Below are 16,941 nucleotides of genomic sequence, written 5' to 3' on the forward strand. Positions count from 1 at the left end.
GATGCAGACATCTGGACCCGGGGATTTATTAGCCTTCAGTCCTACCAGTCTACTCATCACAGTTTCTTTCCTAATGTCAATCTGTCTCAATTCCTCTGATATCTTATGACCCTGGCCCATCCATACATCTGGGAGATTGCTTGTGTCCTCCCTGGTGAAGACAGATCTAAAGTATGCATTAAATTCTGTTGCCATTTCCCTGTTTCCCATAACAATTTCTCCCAATTCATTCTTCAAGGGGCCAACATTGTTCTTAACTATCTTCTTTCTCTTCACATAGCTAAAAAAGCTTTTGCTATCCCCTTTTATATTCCTGGCTAGACTGAGCTCATACCTGATTTTTTCTCTCCGTATTGCTTTTTTAGTTAAGATCTGCTGTTCCTTAAAACTTTCCCAATCATCTGTATTCCCACTCAGCTTAGCCCTGTCATACTTCTTTTTCTTTAATGCTATACAATCTCTGATTTCCTTTGTCAACCACTGTGGCCCCTTCCCCCTCTTTGAATCCTTCCTTCTCATTGGAATGAACTGCATTTGCATCTTTTGTATTATGCCCAAGAATATCTGCCACTGCTGATCCACTGTCTTTCCTGCCAGGGCATCCGCCCATTTAACTTTGGCCAGCTCTTCCCTCACGGCTCCGTAGTCTCCTTTATTTAAATGCAACACTGACACCTCTGATCTGCCCTTATCCCTCTCAAATTGTAGATAAAAACTTATCATGTTATGATCACTACTTCCTAATGGCTCCTTTACTTCAAGATCACTTATCAATTCCTGTGCATTACACATCACCAAGTCCAAAATAGCCTCGTTCCTGGTTGGCTCAAGCACAAGCTGTTCCAAAAATACATCCCTTAGACACTCCACAAACTCCGTATCCTGGAGTCCAGCACCTATCTGATTCTCCCAGTCCACCTGCATGTTGAAATCTCCCATAACGACTGCATTACCTTTAGCACATGCCAATGTTAACTCCCTAATCAACTTGTACCCAATATCCACGCTACTGTTTGGGGGCCTGTACACAACACCCATTAGGGTCTTTTTACCCTTACTGTTCCTCAGCTCAATCCACACAGACTCTACTTCCCCTGTTCCCAAGTCACCTCTTGCTAAGGACTGAATCTCATTCCTCACCAACAGGGCCACCCCACCCCCTCTTCCCATATTTCTGTCTCTACGATAGCACGTATACCCTGGTACACTCAATTCCCAGGCCTGATCCCCTTGCAGCCATGTCTCCGTTATCCCAACAATATCGTATTTCCCCATTTTCATCTGAGCTTCAAGCTCATCTGTCTTATTTCTGACACTACGCGCATTCAAGTATAGAATTCTTAGCCCATTCCTCCTCTCTTTGCTTAAAACACTGTCTACTGTACCTAACCCAGCTCCTTGAACTTCCATCGGGCAAATTGCCCCCTGAATTTTGATGACCTTCTCAAGATCACCCAAACCTTGTACACATTTAACCCCATGCACCTTCTGACCAACCCTCTGGATCTGGATCCCTGCCCCCTGCACATCTAGTTTAAACCCCCCCGAGCAGCACTGGCAAATACTCCTGCAAGAATGTTAGTACCCCTCCGGTTCAGATGTAGACCATCCCTTTGAAACAGATCCCAATGTCCCTGGAACAAAGACCAATTATCCAAAAACCTGAACCCTTCCTTCCTGCACCATGCTCTCAGCCTCGTATTAATGTACATAATCATTCTATTCTTCGCCTCACTCGCACGTGGCACAGATAGCAATCCCGAGATTGTCACCCTGGAGGTCCTGCCTTTCAGCTTCACTCCTAACTCCCTGAACTCTCTAAGCAGGACCCCCTCACTCACCTTACCTACATCATTGGTCCCTACATGGACCACTACATCTGGGTTCATGCCCTCACTCTCAAGAATAGCCTGCACCCGATCTGAGATGTCCCGGACCCTGGCACCAGGGAGGCAACATACCATCCGAGACTCCCGATCTGCCCCACAAAATCTCCTATCTGCCCCCCTAACTATAGAGTCCCCTAAAACTATCGCTCTCTTCTCTTCCCTCCTCCCCTTTCTAGTTGAGGGTTCAACCTCTGTGCCAGAGGCAGGACCACTACAACTCATTCCTGGTAGGTCATCCCCATCAACAGTATCCAGTACGGTATACTTATTGTTAATGGGAATGGCCGCAGGGGTGCTCTGCTCTCTCTGCCTGCTCCCCCTGCCTCTCTGGACCGTCACCCATCTGCCTACTTCTTGGTTTTTTGGTGTGACTACCTCCTGATAACTCCTATCTATCTCTGCCTCCACCTCCCGAATGATCCGTAGTTCATCCAGCTCCAGCTCCAACTCCCTAACTGGGTCTGATAGGAGCTGCAGCTGGACGCACCTTTTGCAGGTGTGGTCATCAGGGACAACTGTGTTGACCCTGACCTCCCACATACTGCATACGGAGCACACCACTGCTCTGACTGTCTCCCCCATACCTGAACTGGATTAATGGAATAAGTCTAAAAAGCACCTAGCGACCTTACCTTCTTCCCCTCAGGATGTCAGAATTGAACTCCAACACACCAAGCTGTGATGGTGTCATGCTAACAGCTATGTTACCATGGCACCCCAGTTCAATGTAAGTATTGTAACTCAATCCACCTGACCCTCAGGATTGGTCTTGTACCTATTCTCTTTGACCAATACACATGGTTATAGTAAGACCTCTGTATTATGGAATTCAATCATGGCTCCTGATTTGTGTTCTAGAATAGCTCTGCATTGTGTACGGACCTCTGGAATAGTTATATTGTGTGGCACAGAGCATTAAAATGACAGCTTCCTAATTTAAAATTTCAGTCATCACATCCCATGCAAAGTGTTTGCCATTTTCTGAATTTCATGTACAATTAATGTAGATGCTTTGAGACTCAAATCAGCAAGTTTTGCTATACTTCAAAAATTTGGCACCATATAAATAGTTGCATTCTAATACCATGTTTGCCCTGTTTTCAGAACTGTTGAACTACTGAATAGCCCGCATTGCATAATTTGAAGAGGTGATCATATTAATGGAACCTCTTTTAGTGCAAGCGTTTCCAAACTACAGCTTGCATCCCAGTTGTATTAAGATGGTTTTAGCAGCATTTGCACAGCCATTTTCTACAGTCGCAAGCGCAGCTTTTCATTTTGCTGAAAAAATCCCTGCACAGATTAGCCAGCCATAATCACATTGCTGTTTTAAGAGCTTGCTGTGCGCAAATAGATGGCTACATTTCTTATGTTACAACAGTGGCTGCAGTTCAAAAATATTTCACTAGTTGTAGAGCACTTTGAAAGATTTTGCAATTATGAATGGCGCTTTTTTTAACAATGCAAATTTTATTTTTCGACAGAGCAGTAATTGCAAAAGTACACCACTGAGCTGTATTGGCAGGCGAGAGTTCAAACTCAATGGCAATACTTTTGCAACAAAAAAAAACAGCATGTGACTGGATATTTCCAAATATTGTGCTCATTTGAGATTTATAAATGAGCCTGGATTAAAATGAAGAGAAACCTAACCTGCAGATTCTCTACCAACATGTGGTTATTTCTGCTTTGCCTGCAGAGAATCAGTATTTGGCTACAAGGACCTTGAAATCCAATTGTACTACACTACCTGCAGCCTCACTACATTCTTCAATATCAAATACTCCAGCAAAGTTGTAGAAAAATATGACAACGTAGAGGTAGGCTATTGAAATGTACAGTATCGGTTGCTTCTCTTCACTAGGTTATGCACTCCCATCATGATTGATACTGCAGTATCCCCTGCAAGCATTAATGTAATGCATTAGTTCAGTGAATTTGCATTGATTTATCCTTTGATAGCATTACTGACTGTAGTCTTGACTCATTGCCCTTAACTAAGGAAGACGTATTTTGTCAGAGTTCCTGCTCCAAATTATTGTCAGGTGACGATTGTCAGGTACTTTTCTTTACTTGCTAAGTCTCACCTCTCCCGTGTTTGGATTTTCCGCTGGTCCTCTATGTGGGTTCACACAATAAGAGCAGCCACTTGAGAGTATTGGAGGGCTGCAGATACCTCTGGTGCTGCACCACCACAGGAGTTATCACTTCTAAGAAAGGCAAGATAAAGGTTTCCAAATCGTGACTTCACTATTTGGAACCGAGGTAAACCAAAAATAGGACCACTTGTGCTTGATGTGATTGTGACATTGGCTTCCACTCCTGTATTTATGGCAGATGTTTCATTCATTTTAAAAAATATTAACAAGGAATTGTGTATATGTAGAGACATTTTCAGAGAGAGCCATGTCTTTGATTAAATTATTTTCACTGATGTAATAAAGTTTTTTGCCTTTGATAATCCCAAAGGTCTTTTAGGTCACCAAAAAAAAAATCCCTCAAATCTTGGAGAGTGGGGGAAATGCAATTACGCAATTGTTGCTGAGAAGCAAAAGCATCCCTTCTGCAGGAATTGAACATAAGCAGGCACTGGTGTCTATGTTCCTGTTGACTTCAATAAATTGAGATATGACAGTTTTGCTAAGGAGATTATTTAATGTATGGATGAACAGTGATTAGAAGCCTGTCACTCAGCTATCATAATTTCTGCATTTTGAGCTACGAGATCAATAAGAATACTTGGTCATAGAAAAATGCAGCACAGAATCAAACCCTTCAGCCTATCTAGTCCACGACAAACCATTTAAACTGCCAAGCCCTATTGACCTGCACGGGGATCTTAGCCTTTCATACACCTCCTATCCATGCACCTATCCAAATTTCTCTTAAACGTTGAAATCGAGCTTGCATGCTTCACTTGCACTGGCAGCTCAATCCACACACTCACGACTCTCTGATTGAAGAAGTTTTCCCTTAAGTATATCATCTTTCACCCTTTACCCATGACCTTTAATTGTAGTCTCACACAACCTCAGTGGAAAAAGCCTGCTTGCATTTACTCTATCTATACCCCTCATAATTTTGTATACTTCTATCAAATCTCTCCTCAATCTTCCACGTTCCAAGGAATAAAGTTCTAACCTATTCAACTTTCCTCTAGTCCCAGTCACATCTTTGTAAATTTTCTCTGTACTCTTTCAACATTATTTACATCTTTCCTGTAGGTAGGAGACCAAAACTTCACACAGTTCCAAATGGGCCTTATCAGCATCTTATACAACTTCAAAATAACATCCCATCTCCTGTACTGAATGCTTTGATTTTTGAAAGCCAATGTGCCAAAAGCGTTAGTTATGACCTTATCTACCTCTGCTCCCACTTTCAATGAATTCTGGACCTGTATCCCTTTGTTCCCCCACAGTCCTCAGTGCCAGACCATTCACTGTGTAAGACCTACCCTGGTCGGTTCTACTGAACTGTAACATCTCACACTTGTCTGCATTAAATTCCATCTGCTATTTTTCCAGCTGGTCCGGATCCTGCTGCAAACTCTGATAGCCTTCCTTGTTGACCACAGCACCCTCAATCTGAGTGTCATCTGTAAATTTGCTAATCCAGTTGACTACATTATCATCCAGATTGTTGAAATTGATGACAAACAACAACAGACCCAGCACTGATCCCTGGGGCACTCCACTAGTCACAGGCCTCCAGTCAGAGAGGCAACCATCTGGCTTCTCCTGCAAAGCCAATGTCCAATCCAATTTACTAACTTATCCTGAATGCCAAGCAACTGAACCTTCGCAACCAACCTCCTATGAGGGACCTTGTCAAATGCCTTGCCTTCATCAACTTTCCTAGTAACTTCCTTGGACAACTCTATAAGATTGGTCTGCCACACATAAAGCCATGTTGACTATCCTTAATCAGTCCCTGTCTATATAAGTACTCATATATCTGATCCCTTAGAATACCTTCCAGTAGTCTTCTCACAACTGATGTTTTGCAGAAAGAGAGAAGATAAAGAAATAAAAACTGCTTCCTTTGTGCATGAAGTCTTGTAGTTTATTTTAAACAATTTGTTCCTATCTAGGTTGATAATGTTGAAAGTAAAATGTTAGAATTTATCCCACCTGGTTACTGCAGCAATCTTGATGAGTTTATTGTGCAACTGGAAAAGGATGCCTCCTTCAGACCATTTGGATTACTTATTCACTCATACACCATGTATGATGAGAAAGAAGGAATGGAGTTAAACTATGAGATTTACAAGGTGAGTGAATAAATATAATGATATAGATTTTTATGGCTATAATGAAGCCTGAGTGATTCTTTGCGGATTTGAACATTAGCATGGCTGGATTGTCTCTAAACTGAAAATGAATACTAGCCTTCACTCTTGTGTTTTTGTTTTATTAAGACATTGATTTTGCATGTATTTCTCTGCAATAATTTCTGGTATCAGTTTCTCTTCCCTTTATAGTAGTGGAGCTTACTGACACCAACATCATCCGATGTCTGTAGTGACACTTCCATGGATTGAGTATGGATGAAAGTACCCACAACACCTCTGCTGAAGCAGGGGTGGAGTTATTATCATTGAAAATAGGTGGCTTTAGTGATGACATTAAAAACATGGTCTGTAGGTAATCTCTGGCTTAACTATAACACCAATGTGGAAAAAAGTCTGGTTTGATTTCAGGAATTAGCCAGGGAGTAGATGGAGGTTGTGCCTTTGCTCTTCTGATATTTAATTGGAGGGGAAAAAGTGCAAAAACATGATCTCCAGCTAATTATTGGACAGGGTGAAACCAACGTCTTTGACCATTACCCTAAGTTTCATTTAGCTAACCAATTTCTGTCATAAGATTCCCCCCACCTCGTACTCTGCCTCAGTCTACTACTGCTGGTGGCAGTTTTCCCATGCCCTTGCTGTGCTTGTCCTTCCTGGTGGTAAAGGTTGTGATTTTGGATGGTGCTATGAGCATAGGCTAGGCAAGCAACTGCATTGCATTCTGTAGATGGTACACACTGCAGACAGTGCAGAGGAGGTGCTCGTTAGGCAAGTTTAGAGTATTCACCTTGGGCTATGAAAATGTTGGAAAGGCCTTGGAGCAACTGGAGGTAAGTCACTTGCTGCAGAACACTAAGTCTGAACTGCTCTAGTTTTATGTGTTTGGTCCAGTTGTGTTTCTGGTCCGTGGTAACCTCAGGGCATTGGTGGTGATAACGTCATTGAATGTTAGTTTAGGAGGTAGATTTTCTCTCATTAGAAATGAGCATTTCCCAGCACTTTCATGCCATGAATCTTACTCTTCAGGCTAAGTACAGCTCCAATGCCTTATTTAAGATTGCTGGCAACATCATATTATTGGCCATATCAAAGGTGGTGATGAATTAGCATATAGGAGGGAGATTGAAAGTCTGGCTAAGTGTACATAATGCCAGCAAAACCAAAGAGCTGATTATTGACTACTGAGGGAGGAAACCAGATGTCCATAAGCCAGTCCTCGTTAGGGGATCAGAGTTGGAGAGAGTCAGCACCTTTAAATTCCTCAGCGTTATCATTTCAGATGATCTGTCCTGGGTCCAGCATGTAAGTGTCATTACAAAGAAGGCACGGCATCAAGGAGATATCATAAAACTGAGTGTGTTGCATCACGGCCTGGTACGGAAGCACCAATGCCCTTGAACAGAAAAACCTACAAAAAGTAGTGGATACAGTCCAGTCCATTGTAGATAAAGCCCTCCCCAACTTTGAGCACATCTGCAAGGAGCGCTGTTTCAGGAAAGGACCTCCACTATCCAGGCCATGCTCCTTTCACTGCTGCCATCAGGAATGAGGCACAGTGGCCTTTGGACCTGCACCACCAGCTTCAGGAACAGTTACTGTTCCTCAACCATCAGGCTCTTGAACCAAAGACTCACTTTCAAGGACTCTACACTCATATGCTCAGTATTTATTACTTATTTATTGTTGTTATATTTTTCTTTTTTATATTCGCACAATTTGTGTTTTTGCTCATTGGTTGTCCATCTATGTGTGCAGTTTTTCATTGTTTCTTTGTATTTACTGTGAATACCTGCAGGAAAATGAATCTTGGGGTAATGTATTGTGACATATGTGTACTTTGATAATAAATTTACTTTGAACTTAACAGCTCATGCCTCAATATTGTTTAGGTTTTCCTGTTTGCACTTATGGACTGCTTCATCTGCTGAGGAGTATCAGGGAATTGAACATTCTGCAATTATCAACAAACATCCCACTTTTGCCCTTATGACAGAAGGAAGTCAGTGCTGAAACATCTAATGGTGGCAGCGCCCAGGGCACAGCTGGGATTGTTGACCTCCATCAACACAACACAACCTATGTGCGAGGAATGACCCCAACTGTTCAAGTGTATTTTTTCTTTGCGCATTGATTTCAGTTTTATGACATCTCCTTGATGCAACACTCAATTAAATGCTGCTTAGTTGTCAAGTGCATTCATTCTCACCTTGTGACTGGAATACAGCTGTGGTCCACAGTTTTGAACTAGGGTTGAGATGAAATTTAAAGAAAGTGCTCCTAGCAAAACTCAAGCTGGGTATTGAAGAGCAGGTTATTGGTGAGTGAGTATAAATTGATAGCATTGTTTACAACATTACCTTCTATATTACTTTGATTGAGAGTAGACTGACAGGATAGTAATTAGCCAGATTGGATGTTTCCTTTTGTAAACCGAGCAAACTATATGTTTTCCACATGGGTAGATTCCCATTTTGTAACTGTACTGGAACATTTTGACTTGCTGCAGCTAGTTCTACATCTTGTTTGTTTTCAGAAAGTCTGGACCCATAATAGTGTTGTATAAAGTGCTCTCAGCTGTTTCTTTATATTGTATGAAGTGAATTGAACTGGCTTCTGTGATGGTAGGGGTGTTAGGAGGAAGCCAAGACAGATAATCTACTGGGCACATCTGGGTGACTGTAGTTGCAAATGCTTTAGCCTTTTCATCAGCACATACAGGCTGTTCGCTTCTATTTGTTGGAACATAGCCAACTGCATTTAGCTGCTTAACTGCCCTCTACTGTTCAAGTCAGGATACAGCAGTAGAGCTGTTTTGCTGGTTGTGGATTCTCTCAATTGTGTATTATATGTTCCTTCTATTGCTTAGTTTTCACATTGTTCTTTGTAATAACAGTTTATTTCCAGGTGCATGTTTTGATACTCTTGCAATGCTTTTCTGCAGTCTTACTGAACCAAGTTTGGTCCTCTGGCCTAATGATAATGATAGAGCTCAAGATATATAGAACGTTACATCATAGTACAGGCCCTTCAGTCCACAATATTGTGCCAACCTTTTAACCTGCTCAAAGATCAATCCAACCCTTCCCTCCTAAGTAACTCTCCATTCAAGCCAGAAAGTTGTATTGTAGTTAGGCATAGGCCTGCTCCCCACAGTGCCACTCAGTTTTAAGTTCTGTGGTCTCTGATTTAGCTGGATGCAATACCAGAGCACAAAAGGAGTGTATCCTTTATGTGAATGTGAGCCTTGATGTCTGCAAAGTTAGGTGCAGTGGTTACTCTTTTAATTTCTGTCATGCTCCCAGCTATATTTACCATTGTGTTATCTTTGGTGGGTCTGTCCTGCCTGTGGGACAAGATGCATCTAAAGATGCTGATGGGCTAGTCTATGTGGATTTGATTCAATAGATTGCTGACTTAGGAGATCATAAAGTGAAGTTCTATTCCAAAGGTTTGATGATAGAATTGAAGCTTCCCTTCCTGTGCAATTCTGAATGTCACTGCAATAAATTATCAGGGCATTGTGTTGTAATTGTTTCCTGAAGCTTGCTTTGCACAGACTAGCTGCTGCATTTCCTTGCATTGCAAAGGTAGGTATGCTGCAGGAGTATGTAAAAATTACAGTGTTCTTTGGGGACCTTGAGAGATGGGGGGAGAAAAAAGCACAAGAAATGTAAGCTGTTTAATTTACTCAAGGCTCTCTTGCTTATTCAGCCAATAATACTATTCTCCCTTAACTCTTCCACCTAACCTAAGATGTTGGTGAGGAGATTGAAGCATTGTGTCATGTTGAAATTGAGTATTTTGATCGCTGCTAAGTATTATGCCTTGTTTTATATTTCTCTTATCTCTTGGTATGGTAAAGTAAACACTCCCCACCTTAGGGGGCAGTTAAGTGTATTGGTCCATCATTGGGATCACAATAGGACAACTTGAGCAAAGTCATTGGGTTATCTTTTCTAAGAGCACATTAACAAGATGTGTTTTTATAACAATGCAGTGGCTTCATTGTTATCTTCTGGTATTAGATTTTTATTTTCACATTTTGTTCTCCAAAACTGCTTTTGGATTGCCTTTGTAATTTTCAGATCACATATTCTTTGGGTTGCTGAATTGACCCAAAGTTCAGTTTTGTGACCTCTGCATTTCCCGGGAGATATATGGTCATTCATGGAAGATATGGCATTGAATGGGAATCTTGCTGCTAAACATCTTTATAACTGAATGTGATTGTCTTGTTTAAATTACAAGTCATTCTGGATAACCTTCTCATGTATTTATTGGAATGCTTGACATCTAGCCCTGTAACATCATGGAACCAGCCCTAACCAAAATCACGTGACCTTCCCTGACAGTAATTGGTACACCACAATATATCCTTGACTTTGTGGTAACCTTTGTCATGGCCAACCACGCTACTTGAGCATCTTCCACTGTCCACATCAGAGTGTAGATGATGTGGATGTCCCTGCATGATTACACTCCCTGTAAGTGTTTTGGTTGGAGGACCAACCAAGAGCTTTGCAACAAATCAGGGCTCTGTGAGATAGCACTGAATCTTTGACATCTTTGATTTTTACAAAGATTTTTTCACTATAACTAATGTGCCACTCTCCATGCGGAAGAATATATTGTACCAACATACCTGTGATGAGTTTCATGTAGCCTTGCATTTGGTCACAATGTTAGGATATGGGGTAGAACAGAGATGAGAAAAATGTCTTCACTCAGAAGGCAATGAACCTGTGGAATTCTCTACCACAGAAGGTAGAGGAGGCCAAGTTGCTTAAGAACATAAAAACAGGATAAATTGGGAGGGGGTACAGAAGAGTGGGAATGTTGTACAGAGTTTGAGGATCAGCTATGATTGTACTGAATGATGGAGCAGGCTTGAAGAGCTCAGTGGCCTGTTCTTGTTTTTATTTTTGATATTTCTATGTATGTGTCCATGTCTACTCTGGTGCATAAGTATATTTGGTTATTCTTTGTGCAATCTTGCTGCCTTTAAATAGTTAGCGACTTGAACATGGGAGATTTATAGGCTACAGCTGTAATAGTTGTTGTGCTGCAGTTTTGAAAGCACTACACATTAATTCGAACACACATTCACATTCAGTTACTGAGACACAAAATGGCCACAAGTCTTGTCAATCTTGTGCCTTTCAAGTTGTAACTCATGACGACACTGCTTTCAAGACAAGATGATGGAGATTATAAGATTACAAGATTATAAGAAGGATGGCCAGAAATTATAGACCCTTGGCTCTGTATGTATGTGTGTGTATGTAAGTGTGGGTTGTGGTAAGAAGAGAGAGTTGGACAACTTGATTGTTGTCAAGTTACTCCAACTAGGCAATATGCATATGGAACATTGAGTTCCTTCCTTTCTGATCGAATATCCTACCAATACTCACTATCTCTGCTTACCTCATGTAGAAGAATGGATGTGATAGACGATGGCTAATATTCAAGAGCTTAACACCAAGTAAGACTTTGCATTGTAAGGAGTGACTTTAAAAAAATCATCAAAAGAATAATATAACAAGAACTGATTCAGTTCTTGTATCAATACGATGGCACACAACTCTGCTGATACACTGAGCAGCCCATTCCAGATGCTTACCTCTACCTGCATAAAGTGAATGAAGTTGAACTGCCTCTTCATCCAACTTTAGGATGGGTGCCTCTTGGCAGTTGGTGATCAACATTTTCATGTACTTTGTCTGTTTTTCCCTTTACGATGGTCCAGAGCTGCTGCTCCTTTGAGAATGCTTCCAGTTTATTCTGCCTTTCTTGGTAACCCCACCTCTGTTCAATTACCTTCTGCTTTACCCTGGCACCTGGGTGACTTCCTCATGGTGGAGAGCTTGGAACTGTACCCAGAGCTCCCAAGTAGGCAGGACCAAAGCTCTGTACAAAATCAATCACTGTACATGAGATTTTGCAGAAGCAAGAAATCCAGAATAATAGACACAGAATGCTGGAAGAACTCAGCAAGACAATGTCTATGGAGAGGAGTAAACAGTCTCTGTTCATAATTATAGAACCCAAGACCAGGTTTTCTCTATTATTCCCACACTTTTAGGTTTTAGTTGAACATTAGCCCTGATTCCTTTTCAGTGTTGTCCTGTTGAGTAAGCTTATACTACCACTGCTTAGTATCCATCCACAATCTTGAGCTGTCTCCACAAAGAATCAAAACTGAAGTGATTAAATCATCTGCATCACACAGATGCTAAATGTATTTTAGGGCACATCAACCATCCATTTAAGCATTACCAGGCAAATTTAGGTTGCAGTTGAATGATGATGATAATGCTCTTTTGTGCAGACTGATATTACCTGTCCAGGATTCAGAGAATATCACGAGAGACTACAGACCTTCCTTATCTGGTTCATTGAAACAGCAAGCTTCATTGATGTGGATGATGACAAATGGCAGTTCTTTCTTGTGTAAGTAGACATCTGATGCATTGCAGAGATGTATCTTGTGAAGTTTGTCTAACGGCAGTGTCTAAAGTTAAGATTTACTTGTATTAATTGATTCTGACCAGAGCTATCTGCTGATTTAAAGTTAAATGAAAATATTAAACCAAATACTGCAGCTACTGGAAATCGTAAACAAAACAGTAAATGCAGGAAACACTCAGCAGGTCAGGCAACATCTGAGAGAGAAACAGTTAATATTGCAGGTTCAAGAATCTTTGTCAGAGCTGTAACTTTTCAATGTGTTGTAACTTGAGCCATCAGTTAGTAAAGCAGAAACTGAGACAAAATGGAGAATGAATACAGTCACTAATGAGTACATCTCCACACAAACAAACAAACACACACACACACACACAAACACAGTAATGTCTGTGGCTCACTGCTTCTGAGGGTAGGAATGGATTGAGTGGGAGTCAACTCCATGCACATTACCTACACTGAGAATCCTGAAGTGAGTGAAAATGAAAAAGTTACTTACCTATTTTTATTTTACACAGGTTTGAAAAGTACCTTGAAGATGGCTCTCCCCGTTTTGCAACTGTGGGTTATATGACTGTATATAATTTCTATGCATACCCTGATAAAATGAGACCTCGAATTGGGTAGGTAACTTGGCAGCAAGATGTCATACAGAAATATTCTATTTTGGAGTAAATTTTGGAAAAAAAGTCAAATTTGAGAAATCTCAAATTATCCTGATAAGTGATCACTGTGTCATTGTTAGTTACAATAGAGTAATTTATTTCTCTTTCCATCAAAAGCTCGCATTTGCCAAAATTAGAGATGCTCTATAAATATCCCAAGGAACTTCAGAAAGTCATGATTACACAAAATTGGAGATTGAGACTGAAGAGGAAACAAGGATACCTGACTTAAAGATGAGAGACGTAACATTTTAAGGAGAGAGAGGTAGAAAACAGAGCTGTTTAGTGCCTTAGTGCCTTGAGGGTTTTTATGTCAGAAGATGTGGTGCCTGTAGTGTGGAGGTGGGAGGAAAAAATGCATACAAGAAAAAATAGCAAGTTTCGGGTGAGAGAAGGGTGCTCTTGGTTAGAAAGTATCGGGAGCGAAGTACAAAAAGAGCATCAACAGAGGCCGTGTATGAGGAGAAATTTTTAACACACAGATGTCAATCGGGCAATGTTTGGAAATTGGAGGAAGAGAAGTTGTGTGGTACCTTTGTTCTTCTGGATGCTCTTGGAATTGTGCGTGGTTAAGACAAAGTGTAGTGCAGTCCCACTAAATCTAGACAATGCTTACATTAGTACAAAAATCAAAGTGACCTTGTCTGTGACGGAGGCATCAGTAGAGTGGCTACATTAGATGATAGTTGTGAATATTAGCTGCAGATTTTCTAAGGAGACATATCATTTTTATAAAAGAGCTATTGAAGATAGGGCTAAGGGAAATAGATTGAAATCACCAACATTGAAAAGTGACTCAAAACCAAGGTTGAGGGCGAACAGGATGTCTTAGTTAGAATTGCAGGGTGATATATTTAAAAGAGAAACAGGATGGAGCAAAATGTTCCATTTTGGGGGTGGGGGGTGGGAATAAGACTAGTTAAATAGTGATCCAAGAGAGAGAATCAAAAGATAGAATATGAGTGCCAAGAAGAAATAAAAAGTAAAAGAGACCAATAGCTAAAAATACACACTTCAAAGGATGCAGTCTGATACAATTGAACAATGACTTTCTATTAATTCTTTTTGTTTTTTTTTTCAAGCCAAATGCTGGTGCTGCCTCCGTTCCAAGGTGAAGGACATGGTGCACAACTGATGGAGACAGTCCAGAAATATTACACAACAAAGCCATCCATTTTGGATATCACTGGTCAGTCTTCACTGGGACATGTTCAACAATTACTTTTGAGAGAGCATGTGAATCGTGCAAAGTAACAGTTGGAATTGAAAGCAATTAGAAAATGTTTGCCAAGAGAATTTGCTGTCCAAGGCAACTATCCATCCTTCCTCAGCTGTTCAATTTCTTTGTGGCCAGGGAGATGTGGTTTGGCAGGGAAGGTGGTTTAAATCTTTTTCTTTAGTCCATTTGTTGTAGTGTTATCTGTTATTCTACTGTAATTGACCTGCTGTTTTTCATTGAAATTAGATAACAGAGAGGGCAAATCCAACCTGCATTCCATCTCCAATTTAAACAGGTCAATTTTCCAGCTAATATTTGTTGACTGACATAAATGATTACCACAGAGTAAAACCAATACTGAAACAGCCATGGCATTTTCAAGCGAAGTGGACTTTTGAAAATCTCTGAATATGGGTATTGTTGGATCTCTGTTTAATTTCTGATCCTGAGTTCTTCCAAGAGTCAAAAATAGCGAGCCATCTTAATTCCAAGATTTCAGTTTATTTTAAAGTGCAAACAAACTAAATAAAAAGCTGAAAAACTCTGCTAAGAGGGAATTAAATATTAAGGGATGTAAGACAAAATAACAAAAGATGGCGTTTCTAAAAGATCTATCACTTTTATGGATAAGGTGAGAGAAATTCCTTAGAGAAAGGTGATAAACTGTTAGTTTAGCTGCTATACCACTTTCTGCCAGTAAGTGTGAAAAACAAATGAGTTGCCAGCAAGACTCTCCTAACCAAAACAAAAACCTGCAGATACTGGAAATCCAAAATGCTTTAAATACTTGGCAGGTTAGGCAGCATATGTAGAGTTAATTATTTTTATTAACCACCATTAAGTGCCCTTGAGAAGGTGATGGTGAATCCCTGCTGCCTTTGAGGTGAAGGTGCTCGACGCTGTTGAAAGTTGCAGGATACAGATCTGGCGAGAGCAAAGTAATGTGATATACTTCCAAGTCAGGATGGTGTGTGATTTGTAAAGGAATTTGGAGATTGTAGCTTTCCATTGTATTTGCATTGACCCAACTCCAGGTGTTTTATCAGTATATACACTTAAATGAACAATGTTCTAGTTGGGAGATGCTGTCAGAATAGTCTTCATGAGTTACTGTAGTGCGGTGTGCAAATACTTACTGCAGGCATGGTGTAGAAGCTGGTAAATGGAATGATTCCACCAGCATTTTGTGTGTGTGGTTTGAATTTCCAGCATCTGCAGATTTCCTCGTGTTTGCTGATTCCAGTTAATTGGGACCAGTACATTTTGGCCCAATTAAGTGGCTGCCCCAATTAGCCAGTTTCATGGAAATGGTTTAAAAAGGTCTTTTTAAAAAAAGACAAACAGTAACAAATTATTTAAATGAAATACATAACAAATTAGATCACTATCAATACTACTACAGTGCTATGAATTGTGTATTAGTTCCTAATTGTTATTGCCAGAGGAATTGATCCAGTGTACATTGTGTTATTTTGATTGACAGTAAATTCACAGAATCAGTGCAGACACGTCGTACAGATAATGGACAGCCTTCTTACAATGCTTTCCAGCATTGCATCCTCCAAATCTTCATTTTCATTGTAATGTTCAAGATGATACCTTCAAATTCTCCATATTTCCCAACTTGTTGATGTAATGAAATCATTTTATTTTCATTTCTGGTATCTCCAAGCCTGAATGCTTGAAACCACAGTGAGCAAAGCAGTTCTGAATTATCTTAATGTTTATTTCTCACCAACTCTCAGTGACAAAACTCACTGCTTTTTGAACACAAACACACAGAACTGACACTATTTGAAAACTGTTCCATCTAAGCATGGTTTGGTATCTAATGGCACACAAGTGCATGCAACTGATGCTAGTTAGAAACTGTTTGACAGCAGTTTCCTGCAGCAATTAAGTGGCATAGTGTCCCAAATGAACCAAAGGAATCCTGGTTGTTTTCTCAATTAGTTTTTATTCTTTAAAGAGTTTTCCCAAATAAGACCATAAGACATAGGAGAAGGGTTAGGCCATCTGGCCCATCGAGTCTGCTGTGCCATTCAATCGCGGCTGATCCTTTTTTCTCTCCTCCTCAGCCCTGCTCCCCAGCCTTCCCCCCCATAACCTTTGATGCCATGTCTGATCAAGAACCTATTAAGCTCTGCCTTAAATACACCCAACGATCTGGCCTCCACAGCTACCTGGGGTAACAAATTCCACAAATTCACCACACTCTGGCTAAAGAAATTTCTCCACTTCCTTGCTTTAAATGGATCCCCCTCTATCATGTGCCCTCTTGTCCTAGACTTCCCCACCATGGGAAACATCCATTCCACATCTACTCTGTCTAGGCCTTTCAACGTTCGAAAGGTTTCAGTGAGATTCCACGCCCCCCACCAATCCTTCCAGATTCTAGTGAGTACAGAC

The 16,941-nt window shown here is 40.6% G+C and overlaps 1 protein-coding gene across 1 annotated transcript in view; it reads left to right on the plus strand.

Annotated features, from left to right (window-relative positions):
* hat1 (histone acetyltransferase 1) overlaps positions 1–16,941 on the plus strand; it is a 33,977-nt gene that overhangs the window by 8,868 nt on the left and 8,168 nt on the right. The window contains exons 4-8 of the mRNA XM_059956071.1: positions 3,589–3,709; positions 5,983–6,162; positions 12,512–12,633; positions 13,167–13,271; positions 14,396–14,502. Of these exons, the coding sequence (XP_059812054.1) occupies positions 3,589–3,709; positions 5,983–6,162; positions 12,512–12,633; positions 13,167–13,271; positions 14,396–14,502 (635 nt within the window). The remainder of the gene's footprint in view (positions 1–3,588; positions 3,710–5,982; positions 6,163–12,511; positions 12,634–13,166; positions 13,272–14,395; positions 14,503–16,941) is intronic.

Source organism: Hypanus sabinus, chromosome X1 (genome assembly GCF_030144855.1).
Source record: "Hypanus sabinus isolate sHypSab1 chromosome X1, sHypSab1.hap1, whole genome shotgun sequence".
NCBI classification, from domain to species: Eukaryota; Metazoa; Chordata; class Chondrichthyes; order Myliobatiformes; family Dasyatidae; genus Hypanus; species Hypanus sabinus.